Raw genomic sequence first — 20,282 nt, 5'->3', positions numbered from 1 at the left:
GAGGGGGAGACAGAGAGAGAGAGAGAGAGAGAGAGGATCCCCCATTTTAGCTCGACGATATTACAGCAGTGCAGAGATGCCTACAACAATGGCAGCTATTGATCTGCTACGGTGGCAGCCCATCGTGCACGCACGCACACACACACGCATTCTAATTGTGTTCAAACCTCTCATTTGCTAATCGCCGGTGTTCCGCCCCCCTTCCTTTTCTCACACTGTTATTACACTGTTATTACTACAAGTGTCGTCACGCACGCGTGATTACGCCCCACACACCACCACGGCGGCGTGGATACTTGTCCCACGCCCCCCCCTCCCCCAAATCCTCCACCACCTCCCCCCTCCCCCGGTCCCCGGTGCGCTTCCTCCAGGCATACTGACTTACTAACCGGATCCGTTATAAGACACTGCACCGGGGAGGAAGGGGGGGGGGGGGGGGAGGGGGAGGGATGGAGCAAGCGCAGAAAAATAGAGAGAGAGAGAGAGAGAGAGAGAGAGCAGGAGGAGGAGGAGAGCGAGGGAAGGGAGGAAAGAGGAGGAAGAAAAAAAAGAGGTCCAGTTCGGAGGGGAAGGAAGGAGCGAGCGGAGGGAGAGAGAGAGAGAGAGAGAGAGAGAGAGAGATGCTTGGCGTCTGGGCGGCTCTTCCAGGAGGGTTTCCAGGGCCTCTCTAAAGAAGAAGAAGAAGAAGAAGAAGAAGAAGACACACATACACACACACACACACACACACACACACACACACACATACACACACACACACACACCATGGGCTGCATCGGCTCCAGGAGGCTAAGTAAGACCCCGCTCCTCTTCCTCGGCGCGCTGCGGACAAGGTTGTGTGTGTGCTTGCGTGTGTTTGTGTGTGTGTGTGTGTGTGTCCTGCAGGAAACCGGCTCGTGCGTGCGCGCGGGCGCGTGTGTATGTCTTGCAGTGTGTTAGCAAGCCGTGGCTGTCGGTGGGGTGCCAGACGACGTGCGCCGAAGTATGTGTGTGCGTGTGTGTGTGTGTGTGTGTGTGTGTGTGTGTGTGTGAGGGATGCTGCTACCCCCCCCCCCCCCATCTATGGAGGCATTGCATGTGAGAAGGTGGAGGCAGCGGAGATGGAGGTGCGTCGGAGGAGCCGCGTTTGTTTTTATTGTGGTGTGAATTAAGCGGACGTGGAGGAGGAGGAGAAGGAGGAAGATGATGATGAGGAGGAGGAGGAGGGGTGTTAGTGCAGGGATGGGAGACGGCCGGATGGCGATGGAGGATGCTGGGATGGAGGGGAGGGATGAGTACGTGCGGGAGGGAGAGGATGGATGGACGGGAGTTCCAGGTGAGGAACCTCCCTGATGGAGAACTCCATCCAGGACCAGGTTCCTCAGATCAAACTTGAGGAACCTGCAAGGTGACTCCTCCCTCTGATCCATCCTGCTGTGAACAGGAGGGTGCAGCTCTATTTATACCCGCTTTTATTTCCAAGGTTCTCCGGTCTGTTTTTCCTCTTAGAACTGTGGAGGAGGAACTTCGAAGAGGTTCTCCAGGGAACCATCAAGAACCGATTCTTCTTTTTTTTTTCCCGGAGATTTTATTTCCTCCTTTCTCCTTTATTTCTCACTCTTTGTTCAGCTATTTTATTTTGTGATATTTTCCCATTCAGCCAGAAAATTCCTTAATAATTATGATTTTTTTTTTAAAGTTATTTTTCTCAAAATAAAATAAGATAAATATGAGCCAGAATTCCTATGAGGATAAACAACAAAAATGAGAAATGTCAGCCAATGGTCACGTGGATGGTGGGGATGGGTGTGGAGGTGGGTGTGGGAGGCGGTGTTTTAAATCACAATCTGAGGCCAGGCGTTGCAGCAGCAGCGGCCGTGGCGGCGGCGCTGCAGCTGGGAGGCGCCGTACGCGGCAGAGCCCCCCACCCCCCACGCACCCATCGGAGGTAAAAATAAACAGCCGACTTCCTTCGGTATGAAATATTCATTGGACACTTTGCACTTTGGGCTCCGGAGCGTCAGGGCTAGGGGTCACGATGGAAGAGAGAGGAAAAAACAAAACGTTGACTGGAACATGTCCAAAAATCCAACATTTTTAGATCATTTCGCATTTCCCGGCGATTTATTCTGGATTAATTTGCCAGATTTTTACCCTCTAACCTGAAGCTGCCAGAGGAGATTCAAGGAAACACTCAACAAAGCCAGCAAGATTGCAGTCCAGTGCAAATTCACGCTAATGCTAACAAGTCATGGCCGATTCTGGTAATCTGTCTTGGAACATTTATACTAATTCATTGCATAATCCATGTCACAGTTGTGCTAACGCTAACGCTGCTAACTCCACTCAACGTCTTGTCCGCGCAAATGACGGCATACGCGTTTGTTGACATGCAGGACGTAGCATGCTACCGCTAACCCCATCCCCATATAAGGACATTTTCCTCAACCAATTACCTGTCACATACAAATAGGCCGTTGTAGGTTGCAAAGTACGATAAGCATAAAGTCCCTGTTTCAGTTTCGTCCTCGTAGTTTCCAGAGAAACTTCCTCCAGCCCCTCAAACCAGATAATTATCATTAAACCAGATTTCGATCAGACCGGATTAGAATCAAACCGACAATTAGGGCAGACGACTATCAAATCAGATACGATCCGAGGAGATTATTGTAACATCCATCCACTCGGTCTTTTTCATTTTTAGGTGAAATTCAAATATAAAATAACGCGATAATCCAGAGCCCAGGCGTGAAATTACAGATTTTCCCCCCAGGAATAACGAGTTTACCGTAAATCATATAATATTCGGCACATTCTCAACATTATTTTTCTTCAACACTGTAACCCTTTTTCTTATCATTTTATGAAGTATCGTTTATTATTTTAATCTGGAAAAATAATTACGATATTTTAATGATCTTATTTCCATTATTATGCATTACCTGAGTTAGTATGCCTTTATTTCTGGTGATAATTCTAATCTGTACTCTGTATATGAATGGATAAATTATGGAGTGCATCCCCGTCCTGCCTCCAGTGTTAGAAAAATCATGGCATAGGCGACCGTCAAAGGCGTGGTTGTGTTTGTGTCTTTGGTGGGAGCGGCTCAAGTGTGCTTGTGAGTGTGTGTGTGTGTGTGTGTGTGTGTGAAGAATGTGAGTTAGTGTGAGTGAGTGTATGTCATCGATTGGTGTCTCAACTGCAGTCCAGCTGCCAAACACCGATCAACAGCAGGATCTTTGTACAAGCGGCGACGACCTGTGTGTGTGTGTGTGTGTGTGTGTGTGTGTGTGTGTGTGTGTGTGTGTGTGTGTGTCCTCTGGTTACACTATCACTCCCAGCGCCATCAAACCTGGAAGGGAGCGTTTGTGTGTGTGTGTCTGTATGTGTGTGCGCTATCTACTCCTGACAAAGATCGTGGCTGTGGGTAATTTGACACACACACACACAGACACACACACACACACAGACACACACACACACGCACACACACACACACACACACACACACACACACACACACAAACACACACACACCTCGAGGACTGCAGTGTGTGATAACCGGCGGTGTGCACCTTCTTCTTCCATGTCTTTATTATTCACGTCACTCGATGTTACGGGTCTTTAACTGGCTTAACGAGGAATTGTCGGTCACATGATGCAGCCTGCTGTCGCAACAAGTACAAACACACACATACACACACAATCTGGCAACACACAGCCACCAGACCCAACATAACCCCCGATACGAACTTACTTTTGCTCTATTTGTCCAGTTGTCTCATTAGATCCTAACATGAGCTCCTGTTAGCATCACCTGCACTCCTAATACACTACTAATACATTAATCTACATTCCTTTTGGCTTCATCTGTGCTCCCGTTAGCTTCATCTCTGCTTCCGTTAGCTTCATCTGTGCTCCTGTTGCATCATCTGTGCTCCCGTTGCTTCATCTGTGCTCCCGTTAGCTTTATCTGCGCTCCTATTAGCTTCATCTGTGCTCCCATCAGCTTCATCTGTTCTCCTGTTAGCTTAATCTTTGCTCCCATTAGCTTCATCTGTGCTCCCATTATCTTCCTCTGCGTTCCTGTTAGCCAAATCTGTACCTCTCCTTGCTTCTTTTTTGCTCTTAGGCTGCTCTCCTGTAAAAGCACTCTTGTTAGCTTCATCTGAGCTCCTATTAGCGTCATCCGGATCTCCTTTAAGCTTCGTCTACTTTCCTGTTAGCCAAATCTGTACCTCTAATAGCTTCTTTTTTTACTCCTGTTATCTTACTCTATGCTCCTGTAAAATTAATCTGCACTTCTTTTAGCTTCATATGTGCTCCTATTAGCTTTGTCTGGGCTCCTTATAGCTTCACCTTAGCTTAATCGAGACTCCTGTTAGCATCATCATCCATCCTGTAAACTTCATCTGTGAGCCTCCTGTTAGCCAAATTTTGTGCCTTGTAACATTCACTTGTGCTTCTATTAGCTTCAGTTGTGCTCCCTTAATCTTAATCTGGAGTCATTTTACCTGACTTTGCAATCCTGTTAGCTTCATCTGCGGCGGTTTGTCCTTTCCGAGGCCTACTCGAAACTCAGCTTGCTTGCAAGAGAAATATTGGGATGGATCAGATTAGGTCAGATTAGATGAGAGGAAATTATATTATATTATATTAGATTAGAAGATTTTTTTGGTTGTTGTTGATAAAAAAATCAAAACTGTCTTAATCGTCATGACAACCAGCCCAGACCGGCGGCGGGGATTCACAAATTGGGTTTAAAAATAAAATCCTCAGGATGAATTGATGAGAACATCATCAAAATCCGGCACAGATTAAACCAAAACATTTCCTGTAACCGTGTCCAGGGCCATATGTCACTTCCTGTCCAAACAGGAAATGTTCATCAGCATACATATCATTCATGTATTCATTATCAACATGCCTTGTACCGCTCGAAGGGTCATTTAGTCTTCAGTAAGCCTTCAGTCTGCTTTTGGACTTGCTGGCAGAAGACGGGATGGAGAACGTATACACGTCGTACACATTTCTCTACTCCAATGAATACAATGTATTATTATTATTAGTATTATTATTATTACTTGTATTCTCAGCTGATTACTTCATCCTCTTCCTCGTGGACGTGACCAATATCAACTGCTTCTCCGTCAGAACCGGAAATGGGAGCCATCTTTTATTGATTTGTTTTCATGAATTGGACCGGAAACACGTGGTCCTGCGCCCTGCCGCAGAGAACGCCTCCGCGATCACTTGTGCGCGCGTATGGACCCCACGCTCGCTTCTCTTTGGTGAAATCCCGCTCGGCATCGCGATATCTTGGTGGTGTCGCGTCCCCGCACACGGTCCCCTCCGCAGAGGGAATCCCCGGCAGAGGGGAGAGAGAGAGATGCGCGCCGCCGCTGCGCGTCCACGACAGAGCGGGAAAACAGAAAGGACGTTCTATAAATAATCTCAGATTTCTTTTAACAATCAATTATCTGTGATTTATATTGTAAAACATATTATTTTAGTATGGTTTATTTTCCAGTTTTTTTTCTAAAAGTAGTCCTTTTTTTAAATTAATTTTTTGGCCTTTGATTATTGCTTTTTGTATTTATCATTTTGTATACCATGAACTTGCGAACCTTATGCCAATAGTTATTGGTCTCGATCAAAAATCGGATCAACTTTTATGTCCGCTTGAATACCACAATTCACAGGGTAGTATTTTTAACATTCACGCAGTATTTATACTCAAAAAAAGTATTGCGGGTTCTTCATTAACATCCTGGATAACCAAGTGATTGACAGGTGTCGGATCAGCAAACACTAATCAGTGAGTTATCTGCAAAGGGGAGCTGATCTGTGATTGGCTGTCTGATTGATTGATTAATTGATTCATTGTTTGCTTGATCAATTGGATGCTGGCCACTTTGGAAAAGCCTTGTACACATGGATGCTTTCCAAGGAGAGTGACTCCTGATGTGGCCTCATACTGCCTGTGTGTGTGTGTGTGTGTGTGTGTGTGTGTGTGTGTGTGTGTGTGTGTGTGTGTGTGTGTGTGTGTGTGTGTTTACACGCTCAAGGACTCTCACTCAGGGCTCTAATGTTCTAATGTTTGCTATTACACTATTAGACATGGCCTTGCATTGTGGGGCTGTGTGGCCAAGGGCAGGGAGGTGTGTGTGTGTGTGTGTGTGTGTGTGTGTGTGTGTGTGTGTGTGTGTGTGTGTGTGTGTGTGTGTGTATGATGTGTTTACGGGCTCGGCCTCCCTCCGGGCCCCTGGGCGACAGCGGCAGCTGTGTGGGCGAGCGCCGGCGGGCGGGTGTGTAAACATTGTGACTCAGCCTCCGGGTGACGGATCAAACTGAAACGTGACGCTGCCAGAGGACAGAACGTCATCGCTGAACTGTGTGTGTGCGTGTGTGTGTGTGTGTGTGTGTGTGTGTTTGGAGAGAAGCCTATTTCGTGGGAGTATGGGTTTGTTTGTGCGTTAGCCTCTGCAACAAGCGCTGAGTATTTGTGCTTTGTCCGCCGCCGCATCAGGGTTGAGGTGGGAAAAGGGGGCGGAGTCACATATTGAGGGTCAGGGCAGGATAATGAAAGTCATTTCTGCAAAATTAATCCAGATGTTCGCGTTCGTAGTCTTGTATTTGTCCGATCAGGTCGCTACAATGCTACGGTTGTGGGGGCAGAGCCGATCTGAGGCAAGAGGCGGGGTTTAACCTGAATGGATCAGCTGTCAATCACAGGGCCAACTATTATCACCAATATTTTAGGTTTTGTTGAACCTGCTGACTTGTGGAAAACCAGCCGGGGGGAAAAGGTCATCAGGTTTCTATCAAACCGTCAGGATGTCCTGAAAGGTAAACAGGAAGTGTCACTGACAGAGCAGAACATGCAAGCTGAGGGAGGAGTGGGGTTGGTGGTCGGACTCAGGCCTTATTGATGAAAAGCATGAAAATGACACGCCGCACTCGAACGCATCACTGAACGTGAAGGACGACTGAGTTTTCCATTTATTCCTTTGTATTTTTTAGAGCGGTCTGCATCCGGGGGCGGCCATCTTTTTATTTGAAGTTCTCTTGCCCCTCTCCCCTGCCCCCTCAGAAAACCTCAACTGTTTGTATTTGCGTCATTGCACTGGACTTCATGACATCGTGACATCATTACTCGAAGATGTTTACCGAGACTGGGGAAGGTGCGGGGGGGGGGGGGGTAAATAGCACATGACTGACGCTCCAAGGCAGATCCCCCACCACCAAATGCAGCGGCGCAGTTATTGCCAGATACTCCCCCCCTGCAAGCCATGTGTGTGCATGTGTGTGTGTGTGTGTGTGTGTGTGGGGGGGTTAAGCGTGGGAGGCTCCGCTCAGGCGGAGGGAAGGAGCGGCGTTGGAGGGGATGGATGTGTGGGGGGCAGCCGTATGAAGAGCGGCATGCCGAGATCTGCAGTTTCCGCTCCGTCAACTCCGGCTCCGACCGCAGCGGCGGGCCAGATCCCGCTGGAGAACCTCCACGGACCGTCTGCCTTCAGCCGCGGCGACGCCTCTTGAAATCCGTCTCTGACACCTGCAGGCCCGGGTTTGGCTTCTGGGGGGGAGTCAGGGGTTCTTTACCTGTGTCCAATGGCATGTCAATGATTTCCAAAAATGGTCGCCACCGCAGACCAGACGGAATGACCTTTATTTACATCGGAATGCGGAGAAAGAAAAGCAGCAGAGAAAAAACGTCTGCCATTAAGCCCCGCCTCCCTTTACAACGATAGGCTAGTTTCCATCGAGCGCTTCTTCTTGACTGGTCACTTGTTCGTTTACTCTGATTGGTTGAGGGTCTGGGCCTGAGGAGACCTTGGACAGTCGCGGAGGTCATTGGGTCATGTGATGTTCCTACTGCATGTTCTTATGAAGGTTCTCCTGAGAGTTCCTTGATTTTTAGGTTTCCTCATTTTTTAGATCCCGGATGAGCGTTTAGAGGAAAAATGTGGGCCGACTTCATCTTTTATCATTGGAAATAAGTCACCGTCCCGCGGCCGGAAATCAAACACAGCCGGGTAATCCGGGGGGGGGTCACTCAGAGTTCACAGAGCTCTCAGAGAGAACCAGACAAATGAATGCAAATGAGCCTGTTCTGCCGGAGAACGAGGTGGGTTTCTTCTTCGTCCCTGACTGGCGGCCGAGCATCGGCCCATTATCAGCTGATTATCCTATCATGATTAGCTGGCAAGTGGCTGATCATTGATACATCATCAGCTGATATATGGCTGATCGCTGATCCATATTCAGCTGAATACTCACTATTGGCGCATCATAAGCTGATCATTGACACCCAATCAGCTGATCAATGGATAATAATCAGCTGATCACAGACCCATAGTGTGAGTGAGTGTGAGGATGATTGGTTTGGTGTGTGTATATGCAGATCCTATGATTGACAGCTGACCCGTTCGGCGTAAACCCCGCCTCCTGCAAATATTTGTTTTTCACATCACTATTTTTCACAATTGATAATTTATTTCAAGGTTAATATTTTGTCATATGACAACTGGGGATGAAGGGGGGTTGGGGTCAAAGGTCAATGGAGGTCAGATGTCAGGTTCCTTGATGTCAGCACACATCATTCAAAACCATGTCTGCCCGTCTCCTCCCGTCCCCTGCCTCCTGCCCTCGCCGTAAGTTCAGAGATGTATGGTGTAGTGTCTGCCCATGTGTGTGTGTGTTTGTGCATGTGTGTTTGTGTGTGTGTGTGTGTGAGGTTGGGGTTTGTGTGTATGAGACACTCAGCACTGGGTCAACAGGTCACCGGCAACTGTCCGGCCACTCGGGCCAAATGTGCTTGTTGCTGCTGCCAAATATGCAGATGCGACACACACACACACACACACACACACACACACACACACACACATACACACACACACACAGACACGGAGCCCCGTGGGAGCTGGGGCCAGCCTCTGACACAGCGAGTCAGCACCAGGAGGCCCCGTCGTGTTTAAACTCCATTAGCAGCCAGTGCCTCTAATTAAAACAGTGTTTTAATTAGGCTCCGGCGGGTCGACATAGGAGGGGGAAGGCCGCGCTGCTCCGGCCCAAATATTAGACACCTTTTCCCCGACACCGAGCCGCCAGCAACCCTCGCCGACCCCAAAGGCTCCAGGAGGGGATGAAAAATATGTATTGAATGAGGGATGACGCATGAAAGACAAGGAAGGTTTAGAGAGCAGAAGAGCAGGATGATGAAGGGAGGAAAGGAAAGGAAAGAAAAGGAAAGGAAAGGAAGGGTGAAAAGTTAAAGATTTGAGGGTGATTTAATTCATTGTTGATTTTTAAAAATAGAATTCTAACCATCCTTTTCTCTTCCTCCTCCTCCAGCGGCGGACGGCGTGCCGGTCCAGAAGGATGGCGAGCAGGTAAGTCCTCCCAGACCGGACGGCCTGTCTCCTCAGTCCAGATCCAACATGGCCGCTGGCGTAGAGCCAGTTTCAGTCCGTCACTTCCTGTCGGCCTTAGCGTCCTGTCCGTCAGTCAATCATCTCCCTCTGTTTCCTGCCTGGGGGGGGCTCGGCTGTTCTGATTGGCTGGTTGCTGCTGCTTTGCGTCCATGTGACCTTGAGCTCTCCGTTCGTGAAGCAACAAGAGCAACAGAACCGTCATCTTCTTCTTCATCATCATCATCATCATCATCTTCTCCTCGCCGCTTTCCCTCGTCTTTGCTCCTCTCTTCTTCGCCGATACGGATGAAGACGAGCCATCTGGTCACGTGAACCTGTTGCAGCGGTCGCCGTTTAATCTCACATGACCATGCACGCTGCCTTCCGGGTAACTGAGCAGAGTTACCTCCTAGTCAGAGTAACTAGATCCAAAATGGATCCCGTTGGTAAAACGCAGAATACACAGTATTTAAGTACAGCGGGGGTCGTGTTCTATTTGGGACTCCGTGAGTACTCTGAGTACTCGAAAGTACCTTTTTGTTGACCCCAAAATGACCTTTGACCCTCCCCCATCCGCCCCCCCCACCTCTGTTGCCGGGGTGACGCACCCACCTGTGGCACCATAAACTGACCCCCCTGTCAAAACCCAACCCCCTGCCTCCTCCCCCTGCTTCCGTCGCCTCTCCCACATCCTCCACGCTGCATGTCTGACCTCTGACCCCCCCCGCCCCGCGCCCACCACCCCACCTGTGCATGTTAACCCCCCCCATAGCACGGCCGCTCCGAATTCTCATGGGAAGGAATCAACGTAAGTGCCATCTTTTCGTGCACTCACTTCCTCCTGTCTTGGCGTTTTTTTTCCTCTCTCTTCTTTTTTCTCACCCCCTCCACTGAGGGATGATGCACATTTAGCGGGCACGGTCGCGGACGTCTCTCTCCCCTGCCGCGCCGAACGCCACGTCAATTGCCTGTGTTAACCCCCCCACCACCCCCAATTCCCCTCCTCACTTTTCCTCTGCACCCCCCCACCACCTCCCCTCCCCCCCCCCTCTCTCCAAACTGCAGCTGTCGATGGAGGACACCACGTCCATCTTGCCGCGGCTCAAGAGGAACTCCAACGCCTACGGCATCGGCGCTCTGGCTAAGTCTTCTCTGTCAGGTGTGTCAGGTGTGTGTCTGTGCTGTGACCGGTAAAAAAATGACCCCATGCTGGCTCCGCCCCTTTCCAACCCCTGACCCCTGACCTCTGCGGGTGCTGGAGTCAGCATGGTACCCAGTGATGGGTTCCCCTGTATCACCCCCCCACCCCCCACCCACTCACCCCCCCCCCCCCTCCCGTCACATGTCAATGGCTCCAGAGAGTCATTGGCGGAAATGAACGCATTTTTTATTTCTTTTAATGCTCACAGAAAAAACAAAACGGCGTCCCGAGTATGAGGAGAGGTGCAGTCCCGTACCGTTGACTTCACAGCTGAAAACTGATTGAAAGAGAGCTTAAAGCAGTAGACTCAGATAAAAACAAGAACTTTGGCAGTGATGGCTACTTAGTATCCATGGCAACGCCTATTTGGGGATAAAAAAACGGTTCCCTATTACGGATAGAAAGAAAAACAAACTATATGGACTTTTTAAAATATAAGCTCCGTCTTCTGGACAAAATCAGGAGACGGCATTTATCCGAATCACTCACGAAAACCATTAGCTCAGTGTTGCGCAGTGTAGCGCAGTTGCTAATAATAGGGATATCTATGCAGATGCGCTGTGGCGTCGCGCTTTGTTTGCACGAATCAAGTTGCGATGAGGTGTTTGTGAGCGCGAGAACGGACAAACCGCTAGACAACACTGTTTTCCAAATCACAGCAGGAAATGAGCATGATTAGCCCTGTTGCTAATATCGGCATAGGGATACCGACGAGGTCACGGTGCAGCGTTGTGCGTTATTTGGATGAGTCAAGTTGTGAGGGGAGTCCATGGTGTCCATGGCAACCTGTTTTCCTTGGCCCTGAGCACGGCGGATCCCTGAGATAAAAGGTTACTGTTCAAAATTCGAAATTCATGTCTATTAAATCGAAAAGAACAACGAAAGCTACAAAGGCCCGTCCCCCAATGTTATGCTCCCTCGGCTGGACAAACCACGAATTCACACTGTTTACCTGATCACTGATAGAAATAAGCATGATTAGCCCTGTTGCTAATATCAGCTTCGGGATTGTCAGCACTGTTTGCATGAATCAAGTTGTGAGGGGGGTGTCCATGGTGTCCATGGCAACGCATCTAGATGTAGATCCCTGATGTAAAACATTCGTGTTCAAAATTAATGTCTTTTAAATAGGAAAAAAAAACGTCCTAGTGCCCCGCCCCCAACGTTTACGGGCCCGAGGTAGCGAGATGACACTGTTTTCTGAATCTGATGGAAATTAGCATGATTAGCCCTGTTGCTAATATCAGGTTCGGGATTGTCAGCACTGTTTGCATGAGTCAAGTTGCGGGGGGGTCCATGGTGTCCATGGCAACGTATCTAGATGTAGATCCCTGATGTAAAACATTCCTGTTCAAAATTAATGTCTTTTAAATAGGAAAACAAAAATCCTAATGCCCCGCCCCCAACGATTGCGGGCCGGAGATTGCGTGATGACACTGTTTTCTGAATCCGATGGAAAGTAGCATGATTAGCCCTGTTGCTAATATTGGTGTAGGGATATTGACGTGGTCCCGGTGTGGCTTTGTGCTTTGTTTGCATGATTCAAGTCGTGAGGGGGTGGCGGCGAGGGTGGCGGCGGTGGCGGCGAGGGCGATGGGAGGGGCTAGGCCGCAAAGAGGGGGCCTCGAGCCGCTCTGTAGACATGTGCACGCTATCATGTCAACAAGCTGACCCCACATTACTCATGTCCCTGTGTTGCATCACCCCAATTAACCCAATGGGGTCTGGAGATACACTTCCTTTTCTTTTTCTTTTTTTTTCAAACATGACGCATCCACCTCTCCCCTCTTCCACCCTCCTCCTCTTCTTCCTCTTCTTCCGCTTCGTCCTCTTCCTCCTCCCTCCAGGCCCGCTCAAGCCCGGTCTCATTAAACCAGCGAATGTCACCTCCGAAGCCCCCCGTCATTTAGCTCCACTCATAATCCGCGTTCATTAAACTGGCGTCGACTGAAGAGGAGGAGACCTTCATCCTGCCTCATCTTTATTTAAACACAACAGCGGTGGTGTTGATTATTAAGGCGCTCGTAATAAACGTTGCTGTGCCGGTAATAAGGTCCCGCAGAGAGCATAGTTTAATATTAAGCACCTAAGAAAGGATGTATTGTACTTCATAAGGAATGTTCCCACTCTGGACTTGGAGGTTGTAAAATAGGATAATTATTTGTTAATAAAGACATAATAAAATATTTATTACCATTTTTGTTTCTTGCAGTGGGGCTCATGGGAGAATTAAAAAGTTAATAAATGAATCAGATATTTATTATGTCGATATTTCTGGAGCTTTAGACCAGGAAAGATAAGTATGTCATAAATCAACACATACACAAATTATAAGCAATACGCACACACATTCATACGCATAGAAATACACACACATATTAATACACATATTAATACACAAACACACAGACACGCACACTTGTAAAACTCACACATGCATAAAAATACAGACCCATTTATACAGACACGTGCATGAAAATACACACACACACATACATTCATATGCACACAAGCATGAATAAAAATACATACAGACATATCCACATAATCGCACATTGTTTTCCACACATGTATGTACAAATACCCATTCTAATAAAATGACCGATATTTTATCCTGATTTAAACGTGGCGAGGCTGACAAAGGAGTGTTAAAAACATAAACACATATATTTCTTAGCGTTCATATTTTACAGCTTTATTGACGTCGGACATGTGTAATAAAGCATTTATTACGCGCGTGTTTCCCGTACAGCCATTGACAGAAACTCTACATGTCACATCCCTTCGTCTCCTGCACATACGAGGTCATCGCTCGCCATCCAATCACAGTGTGCCCCCCCTCCCCCCCATACCCCTTCCTCCACCCATGTGACGAAGGTCCGGCTCGTCTCATCTCCTCTTCTTTTCCACCTCCTCCTCCCCCAGGCGTGACCCGGTCCATGAAGGAGCGGGTGACCAAACCTACGGCCATGGCTCAGGGCCGCGTGGCCCACATGATCGAGTGGCAGAACTGGGGGATGCAGACGGTGGGGGCGGGGGGGATCCCGCAGTCCCGCATCTCCACCCAGGAGAGGGAGAAGGAACGGCGGCTGGAGAACGACGCCTACAGCGACCTCAGCGACGGGGAGAAGGAGGCCCGCTTTGCTGCAGGTGGTTACACACACACACACACACACTTATACACACACACATACATACACACACTCATACACACACACATTCATATGAACACACACACACACACACACACACACACACAAACACACACACATATTTTTACACATTCCCACACGCATATACATACACGAACTCATACACACACACACACAAACACATCTTTTTACACATACCCACACACATATAAATACACTTACTCATAGATACATACATGCATAGATATACATGCACACACACAAACATAAACACACGCACACAAATTTTTACACACACACACACACACACACACACACACACACACACACACACATTCATATGAATACTCACAATCATACACACACACACACACACATATACATACACGTTCTCATACACACACACACACATTCATAGATATACATGCGCACACACAAACACAAATTTTTACACATACACACACATATACACACACGCACATACATAAACGCACTCATAGACACACACATTCATATGAAAAAAACACACATATACACACATACATACACACAGCCAACACACACATTCATACAAACACACACACTCATACATACACACATATATTTATACATACACACATACACACATACACACATGCATACACGTACTCATACACATGCACACATACAAACACACATTCATACGAACACGCGCACTGATACGCATACGTACTTACACACGCTCCTTCATAGGAACACACACACATGTCCTTACACACATTTAGGTGCACATACATGATAGACACAAACATACATACATACACTGAAACACACCTATTTATACACACACACACGTTCATATACATAAACATGCACACACATGTTCTTACACACATTGCACATACACGTACACATAAAAATACACATTAACACACTTAACAAACACATACACATTAATATACACACACACATCATACAAACACATGCGCACAAATGCATGCATAGAAATATAAACACAAACACATTTATATAAACACACGTCATTTCCATATATTTACGAATAAACATGATCACACAGAAACACATGTATACCCACACACACACGCGGAATGTGTTTTTTTCACACTGATACGGTTCCCTCTGTGACCCCTGACCTCTGACGGCAGGGATCCTGCAGCAGTTCGCCATCTCCGAGGCGACGCTGCTGGCCTGGTCCTCCATGGACGGGGAGAGTCCTCGCTCGGGCTCCAACCAGGGCAGCGTGGCTCACCTGAGCGAGGTTAACCAGGAGAGCATCACCAGTCGAGGTAGGGCTTCCCGTCTCTGGATGGCGCTAAGAGGGCCTCCGTCACTTCTGATTGGATCGCTGAAAGTGGGCGGGGCCTAACTGATTCTTGCAAAGTCTTTTCTTCATGTCTTACTTTACTGGGGGAAATCTGAAAATCATTTTCTGCATGTCTTCAAATCAATTCTTGTCACATGACAAGCAATTTCTTAATTTATCTATTCATTTTGAGGTCTTTTACTCACTTATATTGCAGAAACTATAGAGCTACATGTAACTATACATATAAAGGACTGTCTCAGAAAATTAGAATATTGTGATAAAGTTCTTTATCTTCTGTAATGCAATTACAAAAACAAAAATGTCATACATTCTGGATTTATTACAAATCAACTGAAATATTGCAAGCCTTTTATTATTTTAATACTGCTGATAATGGCTTACGTCTTAAGAAAACTCAAATATCCTATCTCAAAATATTAGAATATCATGAAAAAGTAATTTTGTTTTTTTAATTGCATTACAGAAGATAAAGAACTTTATCACAATATTCTAATTTTCTGAGACAGTCATGTAGATGTTTGTTTTATGCAAATGTTTTGCTGATTACACAATTTTTTTTTCTAATTTCTTGCTGATGTTTAGCTACTTTGTTGCTATTTTTAGCTAATTTCTTGCTGATGTTGATCCAATTCCTGCTCATTTCCAGCTAATATCTTGCTAATTTTCAGTTAATTTCTTGCTGATTGATAACTAATTTTCTGCTGACGTAAAGCTAATGTCTTGTGAATATCTTTGTAACAAATAGCTGATTTCTAGCTCGAGGTCAGCTAGTATCTCGCTCATTTCTTGCTGATGTTTAACTGCTTTCTTGCTAATGTATAGCTCATAGCTTACCAAAAGTCAGGTAGCTTCTTGCTCCTTTTTGGCCATGTTTTTTCCTGATGTTTAGCCAATTTCTTGCTAATGTTTAACAAATTCCCTGCTAAGGGTTTCAGTAACTTCTTGCTCATCTTCAGCTAATTACTTGTTGATGTTTCGCTAATTCCTTGCAGATGTTTAGCTAATTTCTTACTGCTGTGTGCCTAATTTCATGCTCATTTTTGGATAGTTTCTTGTCCAACGCCTTTTTGAAGTAACTTCTTGCTGTCAGATGAAGTCTCAGGATTTGTCAGGACATTTTTGCTCAATTTTCAGTCATTTCTCGCTAATTGCCAATTATGGCTCATTTGTTTTCATCTTATTCTGCATAAAATCGTCTCTGGTTTTACATGAGTTTCACCAATTTTAAACATTAAATTAAAATTTAATATCAGACATTAATTCTTTATCCAAGACGTTTCAGGGGTTTTAAAAGGGCTAAATTTACATGCGAAATCCGTCCATAAATCCATAATTTTTTGAATATGTCGTTTGCGCGATGAGACGCCGCCATTTTCCCTTAAACTTGGGCAGTGGAAAAAAATGACAAATAAAATTTTCCTAATTCCCTAGTCACCTTTAAATTTTTACCGGAGTGAGATTGTGCGTTGCGTGCTAACGCCTTCCACTTCCTCTTTTGCTCATTTCCAGACCAGATATTACACCATTCGTCGGCGGAGGTGTGGCCTCACACCTACGTCTCCCAGGGCCACTACTGCCTCTCCTCCTCTGACGCCTGGGAGCCGATCAGCAGCGACCCCTCCGGCGTGGCCTCGCCCCCCGCCGGCTCCTACGTGATGGGGACGGAGGGCTACGACGGCCAGGCCGCTGCCCACTTCCTGTCGCAGCAGCAGCAGCAGCAACAGTTCAGCCTCCAGCAGCAGAGTCAGCTCCAGCAGCTGCAGCAGCTGCAGCAGATACAGCAGTACCAGCAGCAGCAGCTGCTTCAGTACCAGCAGCAGGTCAGTGGCTCCACCCCTGGAGGTTTAGCCTCACCCACATTTGATCACATATCATTGTATTTTGGTCATTTTGTAACAGTTAAATTCCTCCTCATTTTAGGATGATTCAGTACCATGTTTATTTTAACACGGCAGTAGAAAAACATCTACCAGTGTGTCAATTTTTTTCCTATTTATGAAAAAAATGATATATTATTATTATTATGATGATTAAGTTATTATGTTTATTACTATTATTGTTGTTATCTCTAACCCAAAAAGAGTCAGTTTATTTTCTCCCCATTTTTGGATGATTCTGTAGCATATTGTTTGCAACATGACAGTAGAAAAACATCTACCAGTGAGTCCTATTTTCCCCTAATAATTAAAAAATCTACATATTAGTCTTAATAAATTATCGATTTCTTGCTATTGTTATTATTGTTAAGTCTAAATTATGGAGTACAATTTCTCCTCTTTTTTCAATGATTCAATACTATATTATTTGTATTTACAGAATTAGCTGTGCTAGGATGCAGCGCTTGCAGGTTTTTAAAAAAAATAAAAAATTGCCGGTTTGATTGTTGTGTCAAGCGCCGCGGTTAACAGGCGGACTATAAATATTATGGCCTGGTCTCTTTAAAATTATTATTATTTAATACAGTAAAATATAAATTATATAAAATGTTTTTTACGGCGCCCTTGTCCTGTTGCCATGACGACTGACTTACGTTCTGTCTCGCCGCCGCCACCGCCGTGTTCCCAGTCCCTGGAGCACCGCCTCCACAGTGCCAATCAATCCCTGCAGGCCACGCCCAACAGCACCATCCACAGCCTGGTGCACCCCGTGCACACGCCCCTGGTGGACCTGTGGAACCCCGTGCAGATGGAGGCCTATCAGGCGGAGGCCGGGGGATTCGTCGGCATGGCGACGGCGGCGGCGGTGGAGCCGGGCCTCTGCGTCCCCGTCGGAGAGGAGATGGTGGGGAATGAGCACTCGCCGCTGTTGGAGCAGCAGGAGGAGGAGGAGGAGGTGAAGGTGAGGAGGATGACGGAGGGAGGACGACATCTTCGGCCTGGCATTTGATTGGCTGGGCAGATTGAGAATGTCAGCAGCAAGATTATAATCTAGAATCTAAAATAATCTGGATTCATCCTGTTTTTTTAGTTAATAAGTTAATAAGTTAATTAATACGTTAATTTAATTATTTTTGATTAATTATTAATTTAAATCAGGTTACATTTTCGGGACAATTCAATTAATTGAATTCAATTCAATAACATTGGATCAAAATGAACTGGATGAAGTTACATTTAATTTAATAAACTCTAAATCTAAAAAAATATTGATATGAAATTTGTTGACATTGAGGCAAGATTAAAGGAACAATATTCTACATTAAATTAAAAATTTTAATTATCATCATTTAATTGAAGTTTTGCGTAGTAGTGGATTTATAGTTATGGTACAGATTTGTAGTGTAGTAACAGTAAATTGCAAATGTAAATAAATGAAATTACTTGGATTTCCCCATTGTGGAACAATGAAAGACACATCCTAAATTAAATTAAATTAAATTGAATTAAATTAAATTAAATTAAGTTAGACAAAATCAGATTAAACTAGATTAAATTAGATTTAATAAAAAGTATTATAAATTTTAAAACAATAATGAAATGACTGACCTTTCCCCATTGTGGGATGATTAAGGGCCCATTCTATTCTAAATGAAATCAAGTCAGATTATGTTAGGTTAAACTAGATTAAAAACAGATTAAATTCGTTAATTGTAGATCTCAAAAATCCATGGAGATGATTGAAATTTCCCCATGGCACAATTATTGACCCATTCCATTCCAATCTGAATTATTATTATTATTATTATTCATTATTGTTTACTCGCCTCTCAGGGCTTCTGTAGTCCTCTAATCGTCAGTAGTTAGGTATTTAATTTGTATCGTTAGTATCAATTAAAAGTTAATAAAAAAAAAAAATATATATATATATATATATATATATATAATATATATATGTAAGAATATTTATTCAATGAAATATAAATTTGATTTTTTTTTTGAATAATTGCCATTACCCAATTACAGGGTGATTAAAAGCCTCTTCTATTCTAAATTAAACCAAATGATATTATATTTGATTAAACTGGATAAAAAATGTTAGTTGTGAATTTAGTTAGTATAGTTAGCAATAGTTAATTGTGAATTTAAAAAAAAAACATTACTTTATTCATATCTAATTCAATTCAATGAACTGTCAGTTTGAAAAACATATTTAAATTATTGAAATTTTGACTATTGTGGGCTGATTAAAGGCCCATTCCATTCTAGATTTAAATAAATCAGATTAAATTAGATTAAACTGGACCAAAACAGTTCAATTACATTTAATTCATGATAAATTTAAAAAATATTAAAATATTCTCATTTTTGGAGAATTAAAGGCACATTTGATTCTATTCTAAATGATTATAAAATGCAATTTCAGGGCTTCCATATATCGTCTCATCATCGTTTACATTTAGCTGGTGGTGAGAGGTGTTGAGGTTACTTAGCGTGCTCTGTATGTGTGTGTGTGTGTGTGCGTGTGTGTGTGTGTGTGTGTGTCCGGTCAGGATGGGGAGGTGACCCTGTGCACAGAGTTGGAGTTGGCCACGTTGACCCCCCCCACGCAGTCGGGGGACGCCTCTGGCGGCAGTAGTCCGGGGCAGCAACCGGCAGAGCTGATCATGGAGCGGAAGGCGTCGGACGTCGGCCCGGGCCTCGGCCAGACGTTCGAGGCCAAGGAGGAGCAGGAGGAGGAGGGGCTGGCCGCCGCTGCCGTGGTAACCAACTAACTCCAACCTCTGGAGGGTCGCCTGACGACCAACCGGCAGCGGTGGCGGTGCCGGCGAGGGCGAAGAACATAACGACACAGTAATTATCGATTAATCGCTCCTTTTCAGGTATCAGAACTCAACGGCCCGCTGGTCGCCGGGCGGACGTTTTTCAGACGCACCGAGAGATGAAGTGATGCAACCAAGGGACACAATATTTCTTTGTAAGCCTTACATCCCAAAGGTAGATGAAGATGAGGAGGAAGAGGAGACTGACATTTCCATCAGGGAGATGAGATCAGTGGAAGGAGGAAAAACACACATAGACACACACACACACACAACATGCATGCTTTTTGACGCAGACTCCGCCCCCTTCTGACCTAGACTCCGCCCCTGACCCTCTTCAGTGTGTCTGTGACGAGCTTGTAACAGAATGTTTTGTTAAAAAAAAAAAAAAAAAAAAAGAAAAAAAAAGTGTGAAAAACAAGAGGGGTGGGAGAGAAATTCATGTAAACGTGTAAAATAAGATTTATTGGTTTTTCCCCGCGGGAGAACAAACCTGTTTACAGCTATT

At 45.4% G+C, this 20,282-nt stretch overlaps 1 protein-coding gene across 5 annotated transcripts in view; it reads left to right on the top strand.

The window, feature by feature from the left end:
• Positions 1–432: 432 nt before the first annotated feature.
• fam131bb (family with sequence similarity 131 member Bb) overlaps positions 433–20,282 on the top strand; it is a 22,143-nt gene continuing 2,293 nt past the window's right edge. The window contains exons 1-9 of one of the 5 annotated variants that reach the window (XM_086155723.1): positions 531–793; positions 9,337–9,374; positions 10,168–10,203; positions 10,461–10,554; positions 13,522–13,746; positions 14,894–15,034; positions 16,585–16,895; positions 17,641–17,913; positions 19,505–20,282. The exon at positions 19,505–20,282 is cut by the window's right edge and continues 2,293 nt beyond it. In XM_086155723.1, the coding sequence (XP_086011849.1) occupies positions 766–793; positions 9,337–9,374; positions 10,168–10,203; positions 10,461–10,554; positions 13,522–13,746; positions 14,894–15,034; positions 16,585–16,895; positions 17,641–17,913; positions 19,505–19,726 (1,368 nt within the window). In that variant the 5' untranslated portion in view covers positions 531–765 and the 3' untranslated portion in view covers positions 19,727–20,282. Of the gene's footprint in view, positions 794–5,365; positions 5,798–9,336; positions 9,375–10,167; positions 10,204–10,460; positions 10,564–13,521; positions 13,747–14,893; positions 15,035–16,584; positions 16,896–17,640; positions 17,914–19,504 lie in introns of those variants that run through there. The other 4 variants (XM_086155722.1, XM_086155725.1, XM_086155726.1 and 1 more) reach the window with 4 other exon arrangements.

This window comes from Fistularia commersonii, chromosome 11 (genome assembly GCF_037954325.1).
Source record: "Fistularia commersonii isolate RoL2024-O1a breed Wild chromosome 11, RoL_Fcom_v1.0, whole genome shotgun sequence".
NCBI classification, from domain to species: domain Eukaryota; kingdom Metazoa; phylum Chordata; class Actinopteri; order Syngnathiformes; family Fistulariidae; genus Fistularia; species Fistularia commersonii.
This window is presented reverse-complemented; position numbering and strand designations above follow the sequence as displayed.